Source organism: Centroberyx gerrardi, chromosome 6 (assembly GCF_048128805.1).
Source record: "Centroberyx gerrardi isolate f3 chromosome 6, fCenGer3.hap1.cur.20231027, whole genome shotgun sequence".
Lineage (NCBI taxonomy): Eukaryota > Metazoa > Chordata > Actinopteri > Beryciformes > Berycidae > Centroberyx > Centroberyx gerrardi.
This window is the reverse complement of record NC_136002.1, coordinates 17901451-17926143: the sequence shown is the minus strand read 5'-3', so window position 1 is coordinate 17926143 and position 24693 is coordinate 17901451. Positions and strand designations below refer to the sequence as shown.

Genomic DNA, 24693 nt, shown 5'->3' with positions numbered 1-24693 from the left:
CGAGTCTTTTTAGCTTGTGAAACACACACACACACACACACACACACACACACACTTCGCCGACAATGAATTTGCCTGTGCATACACATGGCCCTGGGTATTTACGTCCCTTTTCCTGTTATTCACTCAACTCTAATCAGGAAGTATGTCAGCCGCAACCTAATAATAACAATAGATGGGCCACAATAGTAAATGTTCTCGAGGCACAGGAAAGACTGAGGGAGTCCAGGAACATCCTGCGTTACACAGGCTGCAGTTTTGGCTCGAGTGTAAATGAGTGGAAAAAGATAAGCATCAGTGAAACCACACCGGGATCAACTGTCACCACAAAGCCATTCACAAAGACAATTTGTATTGAAGGGCTAATTGAGGGGCTTTATCTAAATATCACAGATAATGACAGGGATAAGACCTATGAACGAGAAAGACAGATGTACTCTGCCCTCTTGTGGCCATTTGAAGGAACTGCAATCTAGACATCCTACAATGCCTTGACTCCATTTAACCTGGCTACTGCAAGGGACAAAACAGCTCAAGAATATGAAAGATGGACACATGAGAAAATATGTTACTAAAATGTACATTTATTACAAATGCTTTGTTGACAAGTTTGAGCTGGAAGTACCAGCTTGTGTGCTGCCTAAAGGAAAACTGCCTGGCCCAAGAAAGTCAGCTGATTTGAACTGAAGTAAAGGTCAGACTATGTGATGATCCACAGGTATGAACACTCCCAGTAGTTACACTGGAGTCAACAGTACAGTTTCCAGTCTTCTCACGAGCAACAGCTGACTGTTGTGCACAATTGAATGGGCTGAATTGTCCAAAACAACAACAACAAAAAACTTCCCAACAGGCTGGCAATCAAGCCTATTCTCTAAAAAGAAATAGCATTTTTCAGGTCTCTATTCACTGTACTGTTTGGAAAAAAAAAAAAAAAAAAAGTTTCTTGCCATTTACGGTTTGCCCACAGTCTTTAGCAGTGTGTTCTTCAGGTAGGTACACAGCTGGTTCATCAGGTCTTTATTCTGGCCCTCGACCCAGTGCATCTCAATCCCCACATCGCGCTCCTCCAGCATCACATTCAGCAGACACTTGAAGAGGAAATGCTGATCTGCACCGGGGCTCACGGGCCGATTTGAGGGCGCCACTTCCTGTGAGGTGCGTTTCACTTCATGTGCTGCAGCAGGTTCTTCCTTTGGGCCAGTGTCCTGTCCTGTAGCTGGTGGTGACAGCGCGGGGGGTTCTGTGGAAGTGGGAGACTCCATGTCCACATCTTCGCCCGTTACATTTTCCGAGACCTCTTTTTGTTCCTCAGTCGGATTTTGTAGTTCTTCTTTGATCTTCTCGTTCGAGGCGCCGCCGTTGGGCGTTTGCTCTGCCGGCTCCTGTGTGGTAGTAGCTTGGTTCTGAGTGCTGTTCTGGGTGTTGCTGTTTTGCGCGGAGGAGGGCTGGGTCTGGGAGGATGGGGCAGTAGCGGGGACAGCTGCAGTCAAAGTGGTTTGAGAGCCGGCTCCAGCACTGGTGGGCGCTCTGGGAAGCTCTCGTAACTGACGGGTCTGCTCGCGTCGTTTCTGTCGTCCGTGGATCCAGGTGTTCTCCACAGCGGTCAGAAAGAGGCTCTGCTGCTGCTTTCTGCATGGGACACGTTTGTGCAGCACCTGCAGTGTCACACAAAGTAGAAGGAACAGACACACATATTGAGGTGACATGGTAGCAGGGTGTGTGATGTACCGATTCTGATCCATTACTTTCACTCAATTTAAACTCTGATATTATGTAGCAATCATTTTGTGCAACGAACCTAAACTAATGGTCAAATATGCTTCTGTGTGTCACTTTGCCTTGATTTCTGAATTGTTGCTCATATTGTGAGCAATTGGATTTTAATCAAATGAAAAGGTTGCAACCCAAAGTGCTTTACAAACATGATGTAGAAAAACAATATAAAAAAAGAGAACACTTGAAAGTTTAAGTATAAAAATTACAAAAGAAGTATAAAAGTATAAGTATAATAAAAAAAGAATGGATCCTGTGGGACACCGCACATAATGGTAACTTTCCTAGAAGAGTAATCACCAAGGGCACAAAAAAAACTCCCAGTCAGATAAGGCCAGACCAGAGAAGCCCACCCACTTCTCAAAACTGTCCAACATGGTGTCACGATCAACCAGATCAAATGCCGCACTCAGGTCAAGGAGCACAGAGGACCTGACAGAGAGCATACTGGAATCGGGAATGTCTCTCATTGGCCACTTTAACAAGCACCATGTTGGGGAAATTCTCCGATATAGATAACCTTTTTAAAGAACAATATCTTAGAACTGTATCCCTGCAACCCTAACACTTACCCGCAGGTCAGTGAGCGTCTTCTCCAGCAGAGCGGTGATGCTGTCCACAGGGCCGCGGGCGCTGCAGCCCACAGCCGAGGCTTTAGCCTGGAGCTCCTTCAGACCGGCCTCCGGCAGGGTGAACGACAGCGGCTTCCGTGCTTTCTCCAGCTTACGCCTCTTACTGGGAGGAGACTGAGGCAGAAGAGGGACAGCCAGAATTAACCACAGATCTGCACAGGAGACTCTTCTAGACAAGTAAAACAAAATGGTGTAAAATTATAACAGTTTCTCTTTTTCTATAAAATATATATTTAATAAAAAGAGATTGAGTGGCAGAGACAGATGAACCCGGAGAGGAGGGTTGCAGGGTGGGGGGTGGGTTGGAGAGAGAGAAAGAGATTTGTTATGGAGCAATTATTTTTGTATATTCTCCAAATGCATCATCAGAAATATGCCTCTGCATAAATTACATACTAACAATCAATCACAACAGACAGCAGCAGCGAATCTGCTTCCAATAAGAAAGCAGTATACATTCTGAAGATTTGAGATCACTAGAGTCCTGCCCCTATAATCTGTAAATATTTCCAACAATTTGTCATTGTTCCTGTCCAACTGTCTGTCTGTTTCTGTTTTGTGTGTTTTCCCATTTCATTTATTTTGTACATATATTATTGCATTCATTATGTTATGTTCTTTATTTTGTTTCTGTTGTCACGTTTCTGTTTTTTTGTGTTTTAAATAGTTCTGTGTTGTGGCACTGTTGTGTGTAATGTAATTTTAATTAATTTGATGAAGATAGCAGGTTGTGAAAAGTGAAAGATCATACCCAGTAAATCTGACACAGCTACATTCTCAGACGTCTGCATCACATACTGGAACGACCGACTGAGTGCACTAAACTTGGCATTTAGATCTCATTACAAGTATCCTGGTACACAAGTATGTGCAGAAGGCTGCCAGTAGGGGGCAGTGAACAGCAGCGGTTCACACTGCACAAGCTGGAAGGAAGAGGGTTCTTTCATTTACAACAAACTACTGAAGGCCACATTAAAAAAAAACTATTAATGTTCAAGCTGGATTATAATAAAGTGCTGATACTGATACTTGTCATTAGGACAATATCTGAAGTGATGCAAAGTCATCAGAGACTACATTTCATCACACTATTAGACAACACTGTCTGGGGTCTGGTTGTGTCTGATTAGCAGTACTATCACGCACTATTTGATCTGTATAATAGGTTTAAACCTCTAAGTGCTAGATAGAAAGATATGCAAGTTTTAAGTTTTAATCTATGACCAGGCTGAACTTTGGTAGATTAAACCATTCCTATATGGCCAACTCAGAAATCTGTTAAAGGATAAACTTGTCTTCTGATAGCTAGTGGGTTTGAAAATAGACTCATAAAATAACAATGCACTTCTTTCCTCACTTTCCTATTTCCCTTCTTTATAACAATCAGGAAAATAAATGGGACACTTAAAGGGGAAAATCAATACATGTTATTACCGTAGTCTGGAACAGTCCAATCGATATTTGTGAAAAACAGCTTAAGCCAGAAACCCCAAAACTAAGACTCAAACCACAACTCAAACTCAGTGGTGTTATGAAACTGTAAAATTTTCACTGACAATGAATGAATGGTTTTATGGACCCAGTGAACATTTGAGTTTGTATAATTTATGTTTTATTGTATTGCAGTTGTTTTTTTCCACTGCACTAATGTGCCATACTGTACTGTAAAAGCTGTACAGTAAAAGCGTGCTGATACAACATCCTTATGTATCTGATACCAACCCGCTTTCAAAGGGTGCTGGCAGGTTTGTCATCGCCACACAAGTGATGCACAAGCAACACATGGTGCCTACTCCAGGGGGGCTATTCTGTATCTGACTGTGACCTCTGACCTCCCTGTGGAGGAGGCCAAACGAAAAGAGAGTCTCGTTCCCGGCACTATGAAATATCACATTATTATTTACTGTATTTTCCAATGTATTCTCTATGGAACAGCTCCAGTTTTTACATCTTGACAATACAATGGGTTCAGATCTTGGTGTTCTGGTTTCTGGCTTTGAGAGATAGAGTTGTATATATTCATGAATATTTTGATTTTCCTTTCCAAGACTATAGGCATCACATATATAAACTGCCCTGCCTCATGTCTTTAAAACAAAGCTGTCAGTCTGCTCCACGGCCCTGTGGCTGTTCTAAGGATAAACTTGTGTCCATGACTGTTTGTCCTGACGCTGCTCCTCCTGCATGCCTCCCATTCCCAACATAATTATGGCAGACTCACGAGTTTACACTGAACTCAACACAGACACACAAAGGCAAACACACACTAACAGACGTGATAGCACATATACTCAGAATAAGTATTCAGTATATCTCATTTTTACTCATCAACTCATAATAACAATTAAAGTATGAATTGTTGGGTAAAACACAAATCCATCTGAAAATATTATCATTAAAATTTAAATGGACAATAGTCTGCGAGGAGATCAGGACTGATGGTTTCTTATTGTCCTACCATGGGAAGCCTGGTTGGAAGGACTGGTGAGCATGTGGGGAGCAGGAGGGGGAGGGGGATAAAAAACAGACGGGTAACAAAGAGCTGGGAAGACAAATCACTCCTTCACTGTAAAAGTAAAGAAATAGTGACGACTACTGTGCCAAATCTGGATTGATGGAGTGAGAGAAATGGAGGCAAAGACAGGGAGTCACATGTTGCAGGAGATAATGACTCCCATGTCGTCAAATCACAGATGCGTCACTAATTGCATCTCTCTATCTTTCTACTTAGATCTCTGTCTGTATGACTACCTCTCTCTCTTCACTCCCAAATGACAGTGATCATGCTACTGTCAATAATTTGAAGTTTGAGAACAATGCAAGGATGTACTGATACTGGTATATACAGTATGTATATACACACACACATCACATTTAAAATTTTGAACTCCATATTTAAGTCAGCGATCGTGACTGCTTTTCTGTTTGTCTTTATCCCTGCTGAATACCATTACCTTTGCTGCTGCAACAACCTAATGTTCATCTTGTCTCATTATCTTGTGTGATATCAGGCCAGTAATAGGCTAAATTAGGGTACCATGTATCAAGGAAACTCCCCAAAATGTACATTTGATACCAAGAGTCATGTGCCTTTTTTATCTATGATTCCAAGTTAATGGTCTATTATTCAGTTAAAGTAATGTATCACTACTCAATATGAGCTGATGCTTGGAATTAGTACTGGTGGCATCAGTGCATGCCTAGAGAAAGGAGAAATTGACATAAGATGGCAGGAGAGGGCAAGTCTCGACACACACCACTAGAGGGAGCCCAATCCATTTCAGCTCTGCCTGGACCTGCAGTGAATTGGGCATCGCCGCTCACTTCTGATCCCCCACTAATGTCATGCTGTAATGGCGGAAAAGGTCATTATCCAACCGTGTCCGTGCACAGCAGCCGCTCTGCAGCGCTCTTCTCCTACACGTCCACAGCAGCTAATAAGTGAAGCTGCACCTGCAAGTCGGCGCAGGCCCAGTGAGAGGCAGGGAGCAGACAGCAGGGGGTCTGCAGTCAGAAAGTACAGTGACATTGCAGACAGCGTGGCCAACTGACCTACAAACAGCACAGAGGAGGAGCAGACTGTGACCTTCATGCTGCTGCGCTGACCTAGGAGTCGAGTTTCAATTAAGCTTTTATTCATCTTCCCTGTGTCTTCTTATTCATCACTATTGGAGAAAAAAAAGATTCTAGATGGGTTTTTCAGCCTTGGTCACTAGGTTTTTTTAAGTTAAAATCATGATCCATGTAGATACATCTTTAGAAGAGGTCGCCATATTTAATTGTGTTTGCTGGGGTTGTCTGGTAGCTTATTAACGCTGCTTCATTTGTTTGTTTCTCAGCACCTCTCTCTCTCTCTCTGTCTGCTCTGAAAGCCCTTCGGCTCACAGGAGAAGAAAAAGAAATCAATAAAATCCATCAAGGAAAACCTGTCTGTTCGTACGGTACGGAGCATCCTTGACATAGATATTTGCACTAATACATTGGTACACACACACACACACACACCCACACAGTCAACATGCACAGACACATAGATTCACAGACAAAGGGCATCTAACCTACATAACCCACGTGTGCAATTTTAGGTACAGCCCTCTCCACTGAATCACATCCTCGTCTGCGACTCTGCCGCTCTTTCACTCCATTATTTATCTGACTTACCCACTCTCACCTCACTGCATGCTCTCTCTCTCTCTCTCTGACACACACACACACACACACGATAGCCTTTTACATCAACAGCCAACTCTTCTGTTCTGTGGGTAATGAGAACCACCCCCCTAATTTTGAAAACCGGGGACAGTAAAAGCCTCTGAGTCCAACAAAAGCTGCTCTTTCCAGATCAAGTGTCATTAAATCATGTATTTTCCCCCCTTACATGCATCCACACACACACAAAAAAAACGCAAAAAAAAATAAAAAAACCTTCAGGCATAGACTGCAAAGCCTACTCTGATCACCCCTCTCCTCCCAACCCCCCAAACCCCACATGGCCTCTGCATCTCTGGTGCCTTCCTGAACCTTGAACCCACCTTAACCCTCTCCTGCCAGCGGCCCTGTCTGAGTCACATGATGCTCCGATGGACCACTAGCAGCAGCATCAGCATCAACAACAACGAGCCTCGGGGCTGTGAGAAACATTCTTTGGCAGTCTATTCTATCTGCTATTTCTATTCACCCTACGTCTGCACCCTAATCTCACTCTCCTTTGTCTCTATCCTCTCCTTTTGTCTGCGTTTGGTAATTTTTTTTGCCTGCCTCTCTCTTGTTTTGCCTCCCTCCACTCCATCTGTTTCTCCCTTCGATATCCTCCACATCTCTCCCTCCCAGTAATGAGGAGCCATAATGGAAATAAGCTTCAATTGTTCCACTCGTAAAAGTGGAACACAATGCTGAATATGTTCTTCGTTCATTTTCAAATTGATCAAGCTCAATCAATTAAGCCATTTAGACAAAGGATTGTTTTGAAGACAACATCCTGGATTAGATGCCAGAGATATTGATCAGTTCATTACATATGTTGTAGTCCTCAAAGAGTTGAATTTCCTTTTGAATTTTCCTGTCCTTGTAAAGGAGAATTTGTCCTGTCATCTGCCTGTTTAAATATAGGTTAAAACAAACCAATGTATGGAGTGGAGGAGAGAGAAAAAGCAAAAAATTACAGGAGAGGAGAGAAGGTGTTGGCGAGGGATTTGGGCAGGGCCACTCTCCTGCTATGAAGGGGTTAAGTAGGTCACCGTTGCATGCATGTCACATATACTATAGGTTATATGTAACATTAATGAACACCCCCATGCACACATACATACATCCATATGAACACACACGCAGGCAGAATTAGGCGGTCATCCATGCATGGAATTACACATACATAAACTCTCACATATAAACATGCGCACACACACACACACACACTAGAGGGGTCTGCCTGGTAATGATGCTGAGCAGCTCCCGTGTGTAAAGAACTGTGGACAGGAGTGAAGGAGGAGGAGGAGGAGGAGGGAGAGAGGCGGCAGTAGAAAATGTAGGCCAATCTTTCTGCTCAACTGCTTTTATGTTGAAAAGCAACAGAGACTAGAGGAATCCAGCAAAAGAGAGACTGCAACAGTCCTCAAAATACCTCTCCTCTTGCACCTGGTAACCACCTCCGCCCATTTCCATTATCCCCCTTTGTTCTCTCTCTCTCTCTCTCTTTCTCTCTCACACCGCTGCAACATTTTCTCTATGATGCTTTTTACTATTTTTACCATTTCTCTCTCTGTTCCCGCTTTCTTTTTATCTCCATTGCCCCTCTCTCACTGCCCGGAGAGCATGATGGCATGGCATATGCGCACACTCCTACCCTGGCAACTGTTGCCTGGCTACAGCACATTAAAGACACATAAACATCTCCCCAGAGGGCGGCATAAGTGCGTCTAATGGAATGGGCTGGAAGGAAGAAGGACGCAGGGCTGGGGAGGGGGAAGACAGAACGGGACACAGAGGGAGTGCATTATTGAGGAGGAGGCTTTGGGGTTTGGGAAACGTCCTGCAGCAGGTGGGAAGCAGTCCAAGCAACCAGAATGACCACAGAACAATCTGCGGAGCCTAAGAGGGCAGTATGGTTGGAAATCTTCAAGCGGACAACACTACCGATCTGCACCAGCTTACCGGAACGATCACATCGTCATAGAAACTCCAGGCCAGTGCCCAGCGCATGGTGCGTCCCTGGTAGAACTCTGTGTGGGTCACTTTGGGCACCTGAAAACACACAACAAACACTGAGTCAGACATAAATATAACACTCCGAGGGCAGCTGCAGACCAGACGCTATTTCACAAGAACGGTTTACCTCCATTCATTATCTATGAGAAGTGAGAAATCGTGGGCACACATGATGGGATAGGTGCTGATGCAAGCCAGGTCCACAATGTGATGAGCAAAAGCTGACAAAGTTTATTATGCAAAAGAGCATGATGGTCGTGGCACAGAAACCAAACATCTAGTTCTCAAATTCTCCCAGTCATTAAATCATTCATCTTTCATCCTAGTTCCCCTCGTCTTTGAATATTAGATGGAAGACACTCTACGGCTGTGTCTGGCTTGCCAAGTTACATGACCCATCTCTCAAGATCTTGACAAACAAAATAATGCAGGGAGGAAAGTGGCAAAGATTGTTTGTCTTCCTGGCTTGTAACATTACCTGAAGTAGTCTCAAATATTTTAGCTGCTAACTTTTCTTTTGGTAGGCTAAACAACTAATGTTAACTTGCTGGAGTGAAGCATAATATCAAGATTACATTTTCCAGACACATGATTCTGGCAAAATTAAGAAAATGCTACAAAATAAGTCTACATAAACAAATGATGTCAAGCAAACAGAATTTGCTCTGACGCTTCACCCCAGAACACACTCAGTCAAACGCCTATTCAATGACTTTTGAAAGAGCGAAGTGATGCAAAGCGAAGTGGTCGTGCTCAGTGTGTGTATACGGTTAAGGCAAGCGCACTAACAATGTAAACGGACATTATTCTCACTGTGACTGCTGGCTTCAACGAGCTCCACATCTCTAATCGTGGGTGAGAAAAAAAAAATGTTATGTGAAAAGGACACATTCACACATATGGTGCGAAAGCCCGTGTGAAAATAGAACAGTTTGTACCACTTCAAATTGTCTCCCAGGGATGTTTCAGTAAATAAGAGGAGGGGGAAGTGTCACTAAGATAAAGGCCAGAGGTCAAGAGCACTGTATCAGAGAGACGGGGGGCTTTCATGAGTAGCCCAGCTTAACATTTGCTAAATTAAAAAGGCAACGAGAGACAAGGAGACGACTGGAGTGACGGACAAAAATGAGGGACGGGTGCACAAAACATTAGCATATTAACTAGGCTAGGTTTCTTTTTACACACACTTTAAAATGAGGCAACGTCCTCGTCCCTGGATGATAGCCAAGGCTGCACTCATGCTGATGAGCAGTGACAGCACCCTAAAACCTCTGGAGGGGGCAAGGTTTGAGGGGTGGTAGGCTGGGGGGGACCATGGACAATTTGGGATGACTGACAGAGGTTTTACCAAAGTCTGCTGATGCCAGTCTGTTTTTTTTGTACATGTGGGTGAAGTGGCTGGTGTACAACTAGAGGCCTATAACAGTCAGGAGTCATGTGCTAGGATATTAGTTAGGCTAATGATGCTAATGCATGCTAGCTACAAAATGCCATGCGATTCAGTCATGCACCACTAATAGAAATCAGGTCATTCATGACTGGTTTGTGACATTGCTTAGCTGGCATATTAGATAGGGTTGATCTGTTATGGTTCAATAGGTCCCCCCCCCTTCTAACATCAACTTACAGTCCCAAAAGAGCTTGGTGGGAGATGGGAGGCAAAGCACTGTTTAAACAAGCCATTATCCAAGCTTGCCCTTGGGGCATGTTGCCGCATGCACAAACGGAGTTCAAGAAACTATGACTGCTTTGTAATATTTATTGATTGTATTGGATGTACATGCTTGTGTGTGTTTGGGATCCATGCCTTTGTTCTGGGTCTCGCTGGCTACTCACCCCTTGCTTTCTCAGCTCCTCCTTCAAAGGTGCCAAGCTGCATTTCTTCCCCAACATGCAGCTGTACCACCTGCAGGAGAAACAGTCTGTATTAGCCAGCTGTGTGTCTTTGTGGATGTGTCAGAGGCTGCTGGCCCAGGCATGAACTCCCAGACAGAGATCAAATGAACCGAGGTGGGCTTATGGGGGACCACAAAGACTAAAGTAAAACACGCGAGCCAGAAAAACAACCGGGTCTGTCTGGTCCACAGCAGAGGAAAAGCTGCTTTGAAGTTGTCCCACAGAGGAGGCTCAATCAATAATCTCTGCTGTGCAATAAAGAGATGAGGCTGTTCTTGATCAATAAGCAACCTATAGAGAGTCCGGCCAAGGAAAATGGAGGAAAGATAAACACATCAGGGAGTCAGTCTCGGAGGAAAACTGACCAATTTTCACAAATCTGGTCAGGGTGTTTAGTTCTTACTAGATATTTTGTAAGGCTAATGGTCTTTATGTATCAGCCATAGCTTAAAAAAAACAGAAACATAAAAGGATTTTACCACAGGGCAAAGTAAAGATCTTGCATAAATTGCACATAAATTGTGATAATATACACACACACAGTACATATAGGCATATTTGTATTTACAACCATATCCCTAAATCTAGCTTAGATACAAAGCTACAGCCACGCCCAACTAGACAAATTACATTCTTTAAATCTGTTTGATATTTAACTTGTGAATGATTGTAAGGACACAGAGTTAACCAGGTCAGGGAGGCATGAAGATGCGTGCTTGGAGAAGCGCCCAGAGGGGTGAAGGGCTGGGGGGGGCACAGCGTCCGCCTCAGGTGACACAATGAAATATTAAACAGCTCTAATATCCACAGATGTTTCCCAAGCAGAGGGGGGAAGACTCAAAATGCGTGTTAACGCCCATGACAGATCCCTGGCTTCCCTCTTCCAACAAGGCCCTTTCAGATGTCCCAAAGCGTGCAGCTGGATTAAGATCCCAACCGTATTAATGCTTCTCTCTTCACATGAGGCCTTCTGAAGCACAGACGTATCATTACAATCTTATCACCAGAGATGGTAATTTTCATATCAATGGCAGTGAACACTTAGCAAGTTGAATAGGCAGTATCATCTACTTCTCCTAACTGTGGTTTTGGGCACTGTGACATGTGTGTGTCTATGTGTGTGTGTGTGTGCGTATGTATATGTTATATTGGTAACCAAGGTGGCTCGCCCCCATCTGGCAGTAATTACAGTTTAGTGTTGTTGGAAAGAAGAGCTGGGCGGGGGGGTGGGGTGTCTCAAAGGACCAATCAGAAAAGCTGGCTGGGTTTCCATGGACACCTGGTGGCTCTGGTGTCCCAGCATGCTTTTGGGAGTGACAGCCGGCTCCGGCTGGCTTGGCCCAAACCCCAAACCTGACACGGCAGGGGAAGAGACAGCCGAGGAGATAAGAAGAAGAGGAGCGGAAGAGAGGGAGACCAGGGGTTGTCTCTCGGTGGCGGCCTCTCCTCGACAGAGAAGTGCAACGCACGGCTACACAAGAGCACACAGGTGTTAACATGCAGGCAAACGGAGCCCCTCTGAGGGCCACTCATCTTTCCACTGGAGCGTATGCAAACACACAGCACTGCATACAGCACACAGACACTCTTGTGCATAGTAATCATAATTCTGCACATACACACACACACTACAGTCCCTCTAGGGGGGCATGCAGGTGTGGCATGTCTAATCAGCTTTAATGGCACCTCTCCGTTCCTCCCTGCATCCGTGTCTCACTCTGCTGCGCCAGTGACAGGCCTGGTAACGGGGGGGAGGGGGTACAGTGACGGGTTTGGAGACACCCCAGCCACCCAAACACAGCTGTTCCCTGTGGGCACCCGGATACTGCACAGGGTGAGTGTGTGCCAAATCATTAAACCAACTCTGGGTGACAGCTCCATCGCTGCACTGCATCCCATCTGCCCCTTTCCCCTCTTGGTGTCTCCCCATCACTGGTGCTCTCATCTCCCATCTAAACCTCTTCTTAAATTGATCAAAGACTCTCCAAACGGACAAAACTGCAATGCTTTTGTGCCACCATCTGCCAGTGTAAATGCCGTTTCATGTGAAGCTGTGTAATCCTAAATGCTTACCATTTCTGAAGATGAATTCTCACTTAGGAATGAATTTCTCATTTAGGGAGGTTTGGTTCAGGCTCAGATTCAAGCTTTAGGCTAGGTTTGGTTTCACAAAAAGCTACACCCCCTGGAATGGGTTTGGGTAAAAAAATCAGGTCTGAGTCAGGCTGAAATTTTCAGGCCCAAGTTAAGCCCTATTCCTCACCGGAGGCGTCTCTTGAGCTGCAGGCTGTCATGAATGATCCTCTTGACGAACTCCAGTTCACCGCCCTCCGCCATGATCTCTGTCACTCCGCCTGTGTTTACTGAACTGGGAGGAGGTCGCCGTGAGTTCCTCGAGTTCACACCCTGGAGAGAGGAAAAAGAGACAGAGGTAGACATAAAATCCTATTGGAAGGACCAGCAAAATATTCAGGGCAAGACAAGTCATACCTTAGCCTCGAGCTGGTTGGCAAAAAAAGGAGGGTTGCACATGCAGAAGTCGTACACGATGGCCGTCTCTTCTTTCAAGGCGTCCATCAGTAAGGTCTTCTGGGGAACTTTGACAACTGGGAAAATGCACAGAACACAGAAAACTAATCATAAGACAGATCTTGGGATAATTACAAATAAGAAATAAGGCCAAGGCAGGCAAGTTGAGGATATTAGTCTATGACAACATATGTATATAAACAAACATGGGTTGGAAAAAGAGACATGTCATAGTACTGTACTGAAAAACTGCCGTTTTAAGATAGTGAGCTAATTTCTTAAAATATATTGGTTGATTGGTGAGTGGACTACACGTACCTTTAATGAGGTCAGAGAGGTTGTTCTGCTCCACGTTTTTCGTAGCATAGTCAAAGCAGATGTCATCTACCTCTGTGGCAAGGAAGTACCAGCCATTCATAGTGGCTCCCAGCAAGGGGTAGATACAAGACGCTCCAGTGCCTGGGAAAAACAAACACACATAAACACACACGTTTTGGCAGCTCAACAAAAATGTGTGTATGCTTTAGGATGATGAATGGGTATGATTTTCAGTGAACGATATGTAAATATGCTGTGAAGCTATTTTAAGTAAATGACTGTGTAATTGAGATAATGAGCATCTAATGCATTCCTTTTCGCTTATTGGGCGTAATGGATAATAAAATACAATTCCAGCAACTATTATCAAATCATTCAGGCCTAACAAAGACCAAGCCCTACATTATATAGTCTATCCAGGCTTAGAGAGACGTCCACTGGGGAGTGGAGTGGCGTCCGTTAGCTAAAGACGGGGGGAAATTATATGCCCAGTGGCGATCCATCAGGGAGCAGACAGCTCCAATCTGCTTACAGAATGGGTCGGGGTCACCAATCAGTAACCCAAGGCTCTAAGGAGCTATGGAGACACACACACACACACAATCATAATACGAGACAGTTGTATTTCTGATGGATAGAGCAGCAAACAAGCTGTGACATGTGGATGGGAATTTGGCTGATAAGTGCTAGGTACACAGGAAATGGATGGGCTGGTGTGTACCAGCTGGAAGCGCCAACAGGCGTTCGCTCTTTGCCGATCTGTGCCACTGGCAGCCAGTTTCTCTGGGGATGTGGGACAGACCTGAGCCAGACGCACAGAGATGAGCTTTGCTCCAAGATAATCTAGAGGAATCCCCCTATGTCCACACAAACATGATTACTAATTGAACACCTTTAACATTCATTACAAATGTTTGTATTGAACTTCATTTAGCTATTGACTATAATTGTAAGTATACAATTATGGAGTAAATCACTGTGGGCTGGACTGAAAACGACTTCAGGAAATGTCTAAGCTAAACGGCAGGAATGAGTAATTGGGTAATTATGTCACCTTGATTCATTTGTGACGCCAAAGCCCAGATGTGAGGAAAGTGATAATACACACAGCTAATGACATGAGTGGTGTGACATGAATAGAAAGAGGGTCACAGGACGCTACCAATGTCAATGCCCTTGCGTGGCTGGCCCTGGCCATCTATCAGGTCCTCCACCCAGTGGATGTAGTTGAGGCGCAGGGGGACGGTGGGTATGAGGCGCTCCAGAGGGATCTCGATGGTCAAACCAAAGTCCTCCTTCAGCAGGGTGCAGGTCAGCGCACGCACCGCCTCCGGCTCTTTGAAATTCACTCTAGAAGAAAACCAAATATGGCCGCTTGAGTCCATCACACCACACTCAACAACAACAACACTCCAGCATTTTGTAATCCTAGAGCAACACATTCTTTGGGCTAAGAAAGGCAGGGATATTACACTTAAAATTGAAAACGTATTACCTCTAACCAAAAATGTATCTGATGATGATTAAGAATTAGTAATGATTTCAATTTTGTGACTTGCTATGCTGGTTCTCTTGCTTTACCAATGAGGCCGCCTGTCACTGACAGCACTTTACCAGACCGCTCTTAACACAGAACTCCATTAACCCCCTGCTACTCCAGCCTGGTAGCTCTCTGCATTGCCCTCCATTACTTCTCCTCACAGACACACACTGTGATAAGAACAATAGTGAGATAAGCAGCCCATCCCTTGCTAATGAAATTGAAATTCACATTTTCGACATTACTAGACCTCCCACTTATTCGCCAATTCCCAGTCACACACATCCAGCTCTCCCACCCTCTCCTTTCGACATGTTTAATGATTTCAGCTGTCACCAAAGCAGGCATGGGTAGGGGAGACTAAGTGAGTGGGCGAGATAGGTATAATTAAAGCTTCTGTGAGCGCATTCGCACCTCGGCAGATGTAATTAGACACTTCCCGGTGACGGGAGCGTCTGGCGCCTCAGAAGTTTGGTGTGAGCATATTTTCTCTATTGTGAAGACAAGAAAGACTACTGCTGATGAAGATGAAGCTATGACTCTGAGATCCACTGCCTTCAAAATTAGCAAATAAAACCACAAAAATTCTGTTTTCACTTTGTCATTATGGTGTATTTTGTGTAGATTATTTTACTTTGATTGCTGTTGCAAAACAATGTATTGATCTTGTTCTTCCAGGTCTGTCTGATGACCAAACTTCACCAACATGACTCCAACAACTAGATTTGTATCAGGGGGAATCCCTTCTCATCTCAGTTGCATTTCATAAGAAAGATTGATTGCAAAATGGGGGAAAAACCTGCCTCAGTCTTTGTGACCAAGACTCTGTTCACTATGGTCTAATCTCCAAATCCTGCCTGCATCTTCATTCAGGAGTGATAACAAAGACAAATGACTCTCCACCAGTCAGGTGTGGGATGGATACAAATGAGAAGCGCTCACCAAGTGTCCCTAGTACAACTAACGATCATATTAGGTTAATGGTCCAGTTTAATCAACTGCTGCTGCGACCTTTAGTGCCAGGAGAAACACGAACACCTGGCTGCTTCGGGGACGCACTGCACATCTTCAAAAGACGAACCAGTAAAGACATTTAAAGATTAAAAATTGGCAAAGGTTAGGATGAATTAAGCTAATGAGGGAAAAGTGATGTATCAGCATAAAGCGCTTCCTTTCCAAATGACGGCATGCTTCTCTCATCTATCTGATTTTTAAAAATATTCTGCCCTCTATTCCATTTCTCCTCCGAGGCGTCGCTGGATAAGGATCAATATACAGAGGGAGGCCGTTCAGAGCGGGCATGCCAGGCCTCTATTTTTAGCCCCTTGATGAGTGTGTGTGTGTGTGTGTGTGTATATGCCGGTGTGTGTGTGCAATGCAGACCAATCACTCCCATCAGCGGCACTGCAAATGCTGCGTCTCCATAGCAACCCCACCTACTGCACAGATGAGGAGAGCACGCAAATCCGGCCACGCTGGAGCAATGGCTGATGCCAGATAGAGCGTGAGCGTGCCCGGGATTTACGTTTCTGCCTCTGCGTAGGTGCGTCGACACGTGGGTACGCCGTTATCGTGGCTGACGGCATTCGGGATAGGACAAACCAGTGTCAGAAAGTTGTTGACAAAAAAAATTTGACAAAAATATACCTATGTAAGACAACAGTAAAGACAAAAGGGAGGAATCTGAATAGGAACCCTATTACTGCAGTTATTAGGCTTATAAAAGCCAAAACACTATTCCTAGTAATTTTCGGTAAAGACCTTGAATCTATCACCACCGGACCAGGTAAGGAGGAGCAGAGGGAGGTGTGTACTGTGAGTCATGGAGAAGACAGCGGACAATTACACAGGAGGTTCGTTCTACCTGTGGACCCCAAACCTGGCAGAGGGGTGATATATAGAGAGGAACAAAGAGACGAGAGAGAAAGGAGGAGAAATGCGGTGAAAATATATATATATTGTGTGTGTGTGTGTGTGTGTGTGTGTGGAGGGGGGCATATCAGCAAAGGAAAGGGTGAACAAGAGAGGTGTGGAGGACAAGAGCCGGAGATGTTCATGATGCAGGTGAAGAAACAAAAAAACAAGGTGAAAGTGCTGAGCAGCAGAACAGTCCCGGGTTCAGGTTCAGATAGATGAACAAGAGCAGCTAGTTAATCCGGAGGGAAGCTTCCTGCTGAGAAAGACAGGAGACCACAGCCCAGTCTCACCTCCACCGCCCCGCTGGCACACTACATGATCAGCATGAAAGCACACACACACACACACACACACACACACACACACACACACACACACACACACACACACACACACACACACTCTTTCTGTCTCTCTCTGCAGAGAGGTGACCTTCAAGGCACACCTACTTTATTCTGAATGTGCTGGGTAAAATTTTGTGCTGATTAGCAGCAACTTCTTCTCCCACGTTACGTCTGTCTCAACACATTCTGACTGCTCAGAAGAGGAGTGATGAGAGCGTCGCTTAAAACTATATGTGGATTTAACGCCAATCTGGTTATTTGTCTCTGTGCTTCACACATTTGAGTTATTTTGCAATTCAGCAAATACGCTGATGCTGAGATGGGAGCCAATTAGGATTCCCATAACAAACAGATGTGCGCCTAACTGCAGGACTGCACTTATGGCTGAAATGATAATCAAGATGATTTTTATTATTATTATTATGGTCAGAATTACTAATCATTTTTAGGATTCATGATTTGAGGAACAAAATTATTTCATTGCCCTTTTTAGATTTAGGCTTTTTAGGCTAAATGATCTAAATGAAATGAAATGTTTCAATATTGCCGATATGTCAATAGAATTTATTAATTGTGCAGCTCTACATTATTGTACTGTGCATTGTCATTTTTAGTTTAGTGACGGCAGGTGGCAGGAATACTTTAATCTAGGATGATAATATCACCTCATCAGGGAGGAGGTCAGGCTGTTTGAAGTTTATTCATCTGCCAACATCAAATTAACCAAATCACATACGTTCTTATAATCAGATCAGTTCATGTCAGCACAAGAAAGCTGATTGGAGCTGCTTACCAGAAACCCTGTGGCCAGCCCCAACACGACCCAAATTATAATTCCAATTTAATTGGTTTTCAGATAAATCAGGTGGGGTACAGTAATGTTCTACCTAGCTATCAAGGGGGCTTTGGAGAAACCACACAGCTGACAATGGCCCCTTCACAGCGATGGTATTAAAAAGTGAAATATGTAAAGGCGATGTCCTACCTAGGGCCAAGACTTTCCCTGTCATCATCTCCATCAGATAGTGAAGGGACAGATGTATGGTAATGGCTCTGCTTAGCTTTCCAGTGGGATTTGGAGAAGAGCTGTGGCTGACCGTTGCAGGTTTACATTTATCAATTTAAAACGTGGCGTACATGAGGGCATCGCCCTACCAGGGGTCATAATTATTCCTTCCCCTCTTCTCTATTGCTAAGAACATGTTTAATAATATATCTCTCTCGAGGAACGTAGTGTGAAAATTGAACATTCCATTAATTACGGAAGTGAAAAGCCTTCCACAGACGATCGTCTCCCAGTCCATGAAAAATATGACTTCCAAATTAAATGTCACCCAGGCTGTTGCATTTTTAAAACCCATTCATACTTCCTCATCCCATCCTTCTATCTGCCTGATCCCCCTCCCCCCCTTAAAAAAAAGTATGACTGCAACAAGCCAACATTCAGACTGTTTAGGGGAATTACCGTTCCTTACTTCCACTTTAATTCCAATCACATCCTCTTGCCCTGCTGCCTCTGGTTTGCGTTCCCTGCCTCTACCCATCGCTATCAGTCTTCTCCAGTGAGGATCCCAAAATGAGGGGAGACGTATCTCCCCCGAGGATTGAGCGGGTGTCTCCCCGAGATTACTCACATCCTCTAAGTGACTGCTTAAATACTAAAAAACCCAGTAGATGAATTAATCCGGAAATACAAAACCACGCTAATCCCCCCACTAACGGAATGACAGACTGGGAGGAAGGGAGGGAGGAAGACTCGCTGGCAAGGAGAGAGAGAGCGAGCCAAATCTCTGCCAGCCGGAGCAGATACCATACCACAAAGTGACTAATCTTGGACCTCCATTGAAGTTTTAGGGAAGGAGTCTGGGCTGGCAACTCTCTCCCGCCTGTTCACCCGTCTTGAGTGAATAGTGGGTCTTATCAGAGTACAATGTGCTGAGTAAGGAAACCGTGAACTGGCATGTTGCTGAGCAGATACACAACAAGAGCATGCAGCCTGCTTTACCACTAGTGACCTGTGTGTATTTTCACATTTTTTCTGCTGTCTAAAAAATGACACATATAGTTAAAGGATAAGGCCGGTGTTTTTTAATGCATTGCTTACCGTCAACAAATCCTATGAAAATAACAAAATCAACAATGCGTTTGCTCTACTCCCGTTACTTTCTGACTTCCCACGTACCGTTTTTAGCCGTCAACCCGGAAGTCATTCACTGGCTCCAATTGTAAGCTAAAAACCTTGAAATACAGCTCAGAAATACCCTTTTTACAGCAAAATTAGCGCGTACATGCGGTAGTTGAAAAATTGCTAACTGTTACCACGAAAAGTCAGGCTGTTGTAGTTATTACCAAATCAAATTCAAATGGGAACAAATTCTTCATTACGCCGGGGACTATTTTCGGTGCTACGGAACTACTTTCCTGAGATCGCAAAGTGATTACAGCCGGCTTATTAAGTTGTTTGAGGAAAAAGTCGGCTGGCCCGGTGCATCGTGATGATGAAATATGTTGCCCAGAGCAACGGCATGGCTCTTTGACGTGTTTTTAATCGTTTTTTTTAATACAATGGAGTTCTATGGGTGCTGGGACATGGCTGCATTGGGCACCGGCTACATGGACGAGACTTGCTGGCAAAACAAAATCATTGCTGATTTTGTTATTTTCATAGGATTTGTTGACGGTAAGCAATGCATTAAAAAACACCAGCCTTATCCTTTAAAAGAGGGAAATTACCTAATTGGCTAATTCCTATTCCCATGCTAAGTATCTAGCCCAAACACTGACAGGCTGTTTGTCATCTGTCTGCCTGTTGGTCTGTCTGTCAGCGAGTAAGAGACAGAAAGATGCCACATAATGAAGCTCTATAATTAACACCTGTCACAGATGGACATCAAGTTCAGTTTTACAGCGAGCCCACACATTCACGCCTGGTTGCCAAAAAGACGACTGACTGGCCACCGCACAACCGCAAAAGATCAGCCCACACCAATATGTTCACAGCGGCACACAGATGTTCACGCTTGCTAGCGATACGCTGTCTGCATTCATCTGCATAACACAAAGTTATTTCCTCGCCGAGTCGACCTGGTGCCCGTTTCACCTGACAAGGGAAAGAAGGGGGAGGCAAGAGTCCTGGTCCTGGTAGATAAAAAACCCTCTAACCCAACAACTGGTTCTGCCAGGACAAACCCAAACCCACAAATGCAATGTTTCAAGCTGCAGAGTGCAAACAATTTTCAAAATACAACATCCCGCAAAAACTGTCAATGCACACATTCACTGGGAGTCAGGTTTGATTGTGGAGAACTTTGTACTGATTAAAATAATGACAAAAATAAACATGTTATGGCTATAATGACTACAACCACCTTAAAATACAACTGTGCTTAATTGGTAAATTGCATGGAAACAGAAGTTGCACCAAATAGGCGTGGGTTGCACAACAGCAAAATACAGTGATGCAATTTTACAAGACTCAGTTCAGCAAAAAGACGTTTGAGACGAAATTTACATATCAATAAGACATTTCAAGATCAGATCACATCTGACTTCACCGTCTCCTCACTGGATATTATTACAGCAGTTTTGCTATTATTGCTAAAGAATTCAAAATATGTGATGGCAAAATATTGAAAATTGTGAGCCTATTCACTATTTTCTTTGTATGAAATTTTGACTATTGGATGTAGTTGTTATTTTCTGACTAAATGTGTGAAAAGACAGTTGTCAATAGAAATCTCAGGATTAAAAATCCTTCTCTTCCTCGTCTCCTGCCATTTCTCTACATCTCCCGTTCATGACTGAATCGGTTTGTTAGCTGGAAATCAAGTGGAAATAAAAGCTTTCACTTGGATTCACCTGTTCTGTTTATTTATTTGAAAGAGCAGGTGTTACTCATATTTACACAGTCAATGCATATGCATGTGTCAAACTGGAGAGGAGTGAAGGGGCTGGCAGCTGAAATCAAAGGGAGAGGCTATTGACTACACAGGACACTTTATATCCTGCAGCCACAACAGCCTCCAGTGCCACACAGTGATAACAGAGGTGGCGCATGCAGAGGAAAGGAGACAGAAAAAGGAGGAATGGATGGAAACGGAGAGAAAAAAGAGAGAGACACCATCTACTATGCTTCATCGTGCTTCACAAAAACCCTCACAGTAGCAATCATGAGCTTGCACTGGTTGACGTCAACACCACTAATCCCACCAGACACATTTTTCCTTTGTTCTCCTGCCTGGACTTTCTCACAAGATGACTTCTCAGCAGTATGTTGGTGAGAAGGACATTGGTAGTGTTACAGTCCAAGTCCAACCCTGGGTCAATTTGTGATGTTTGAGTACGGAGTGAAACAAAGGGTAATTTGCCTGGCAATCTTTGGTCACCGTGCAATATCTGGAATATTGGGGGTTAGATTTAGTAGTCAGTCTCATAAAGCAAGAGACCAACAAACATGTAGACAGACAGGATGGGTGGAGAAGGGAAAGAACCACAAATCTGTTGATAGTGCATGCATTAATCATTTGTCCTCCTGCTGTTGCTGAAAGCTGAACGAGCAGGAAAGATGGCAATTGAGTCAAGTGGGATATGAATAACGATGGTGAAGGCTGTGTGTGTGTGTGTACGCACACACACATATGTACCTGAGGGCTTATGAGTTAGGTTGGCATGTTGGTGAGAGGGTGTTTGTGTACACTGCTTAATTAAATATCTGCAAGAGATCTTCTGTGTTGTACATAATAAATTACATTTATTCAATGTAATTTTGCCATAAAGTTTGATTATCAAAATTCTATGTTGATGCAATGACAAAAAGCTATGACCATGAAACATAACTCGAGATTGGCATGCATAAAGACACTTTCCTGTCAGGAAGCTCAGCATAAGAGTGCAGACACTTCATGAACTACATTAGTCAGTAATTCACATCTTGCCAGGAGGCCTGTTTTGTGTTTAGACGGCCCTTGATGCTCCTCCCTATTGCGGGCCCAGACATCACCCTGCACCCGCAGGATCCACACGAGTGTGCGAGTCCATTTCAGATTTACACAGTTTACAAGATATAGAAAACCAATCAGCATCCAGGCTCATAGCAGAGAATTCTCTTTGGTGTCTGTCTGCCTCTATATTTGAGAGATCCAAAAGGCCATTTCTGTTTTTTGGATGGTTGACAACACACCTGGTCATTTCATGGCCATTTATTTATGTATCAGCTACACTGCATTTCAAAAAACACCAAAGGCATGCCTCTCCACTGTGGAGCACAAGAGGAAAACCTGAAGGCACAAACACATTCTTGGATATAATAGACAGGTCATTTGAATGGCAAACCTACATTGAGCACCATGAGTATTGGGGAAAACAACATATTGTTTGATGTTTCCATATTTGTATTACTTTAGATGTGAAATAATACAGTCAGTGATTATGAGGTGAAAGTGCAGACTGTCAGCTTTGAGGTTTTTCTCAGCTATGTTGAATGAAAATAACAGCCTCTTTTGTTTGTTGTTTCCTCATTTCAGACTGCCCAACAATATTTGGACAGATCAGGTCCATACAATATATTAACTGTAATCTTTTTTTTTTCTGAAAAAAATCTATGCTGACATCCTTGCATTGACGCCTACATCTAATTATAGAACAAACATTTAGCCTAGGTGCTGATTCATATTAGCTTTGCTTTTAAAATTGCTCTGATAACTCAATCACACTGAGATGGCATTTTCACGATACTGATGTTGGCAGAAAATAGCTTAAAATAATTCCAAATTTGGTTAGGGTTTGGGTTCAACCAGCCTCCTAGTCAGCAGGTACCAGACCATGTGATGAAGACTTCAAACACTCAGACAGATCTCTTCACAAGCCTTACCATATACAGACTTATTTGTGGTGGTGCAACACAAATAGATTTCCCAAAACAATTAATACATCTGGCTTGCACACAATCCTTTCCACTGTGTATTTTCCCCCTGCCAGCTTATAGGGCTTACTACTTTCAATAAACATGTACATTTTCCAGTCAACCACACTACAATTCATGACTTCAGCAACAGTACCATGTCATATCAGGTGAACTTGAGCAGCAGCTTGTCATTAACTGAACTGTAAAATCACTGCTTGCAACATTGTATATTATATTGATGCAATCTTAGTGACTAATATGAAACACACAAAGTTACACCCACTCTGTGCAGTCTCATTTACTCACACAGGTCGGCCGGTGAGGCTGGTGTGCACGTGCTGCTGGAAGTCTGGATACTTGGACGCCAAGTAGGCAAAGTCCGGCGGCTTGTCTTTGTATCGGTTCCGGGGATGCATGGATTTGTTCAGAGCCATGTTTCCTGCCTTGAGCGGGGAAATCATTTGGGAAATCATGAGTATGAACAAGCTTGGAGAAACAGGCACAGACACATACCAAATATTGGTCTATGAAATGCAAACGTTATCACAACAAACTGATGAGGCTGAAGGGGAAGTTGTACCAGCTAACGGTGGAAATCTGCACATTATCGACACGTTGTCTGCCAACGTGTGCATTTGCTTCTGGTGCTGCTGTTTATATAGTGAATTGCTGCTAAATTCTGCCTAAGCTACCATTTCAGTTACATCATTTACACAGACTGTCTCTTAATCACTATGCTTCGTCACGATATTTCATCAGATTTGATATGGATCAAAAACTACTGATTCTCAACCTCAACTTATAGGAGCAGCTGGCTAGCAGAAGCTAATGCTAACAGTTGCGTCTGCCTACCTTTTAAGAGATATTTTCTTGTGGTGACTGAAGCTTTTAATACTGGTGGCTGTCGCTGACTTTATTAGACTCATACACAGAGAAGGAGAAGACTTCACGTTGTTCTAACGTTTTTTTACTTTTCGCAGTCTCTTCCGATATATGCGTGACGTCAGACCTGTGCGCCGATGCGGGTTGACGTCGACATCAAGCGCCTCGTTGTCGTGTAAACAACCATATTCTGCGCCTCGTTTGTCTCCAAGGTTAACCTCAGGGTGTGTCTATAAACAGTTAATTTTCCATCTATTACACCCATGTTCAAAACTATAAATCACTATTATGTAATGTAGTTTGTCAAGACTATGATGCCGCGTGGCCAAATACACACTACTGCATAAATAAACCACCCATCTAAACAACCCCAAACAAATGACAAGGACAACAAAGCTGCAGTTTTCTTTTATTATGTCGCAAACAATAATGACATCCAGATATATTGTTAACAATTTGCTGTGTGAAGAGTGAGACCATAGTAGCGAAAACATGAACTCCTGTTCGAGCTTGTGAAGTCTGAAGCCCTCAATCTATTCACAAGGCAGGTTACAGCAGACAGGTGGACCTCCGGCCGGCGGGAGGACCCACAGACAGGCCGAGCTTGTCTGTCAGTCCCTTTGCGCGCCAAGCCAGTGCAGCATAGGGATTGCTTGGGACCTGCGAATGGTAAAAGGGATTTCTTCAACAGGGCACCAGGCTGCGTTGTGGCTTTTTCACCCACTCTTTACAGGAAACATCATCCTGACCTTT

General features: G+C 43.8%; 1 protein-coding gene across 1 annotated transcript; it reads right to left on the bottom strand.

Annotated features, from left to right (window-relative positions):
- Window positions 1-566: 566 nt before the first annotated feature.
- mettl16 (methyltransferase 16, N6-methyladenosine) lies at window positions 567-24041 on the bottom strand. The gene is made up of 10 exons (XM_071900670.2): window positions 23911-24041; window positions 23365-23501; window positions 14518-14705; window positions 13356-13496; window positions 12999-13114; window positions 12772-12914; window positions 10449-10518; window positions 8559-8648; window positions 2349-2522; window positions 567-1658 (listed from the first exon to the last, which is right to left on the bottom strand). Exons 2-10 carry the CDS (start codon window positions 23490-23492, stop codon window positions 954-956), a joined length of 1755 nt encoding a protein of 584 aa, XP_071756771.1. The 5' UTR covers window positions 23493-23501; window positions 23911-24041; the 3' UTR covers window positions 567-953.
- Between the last annotated feature and the right edge of the window lie 652 nt (window positions 24042-24693).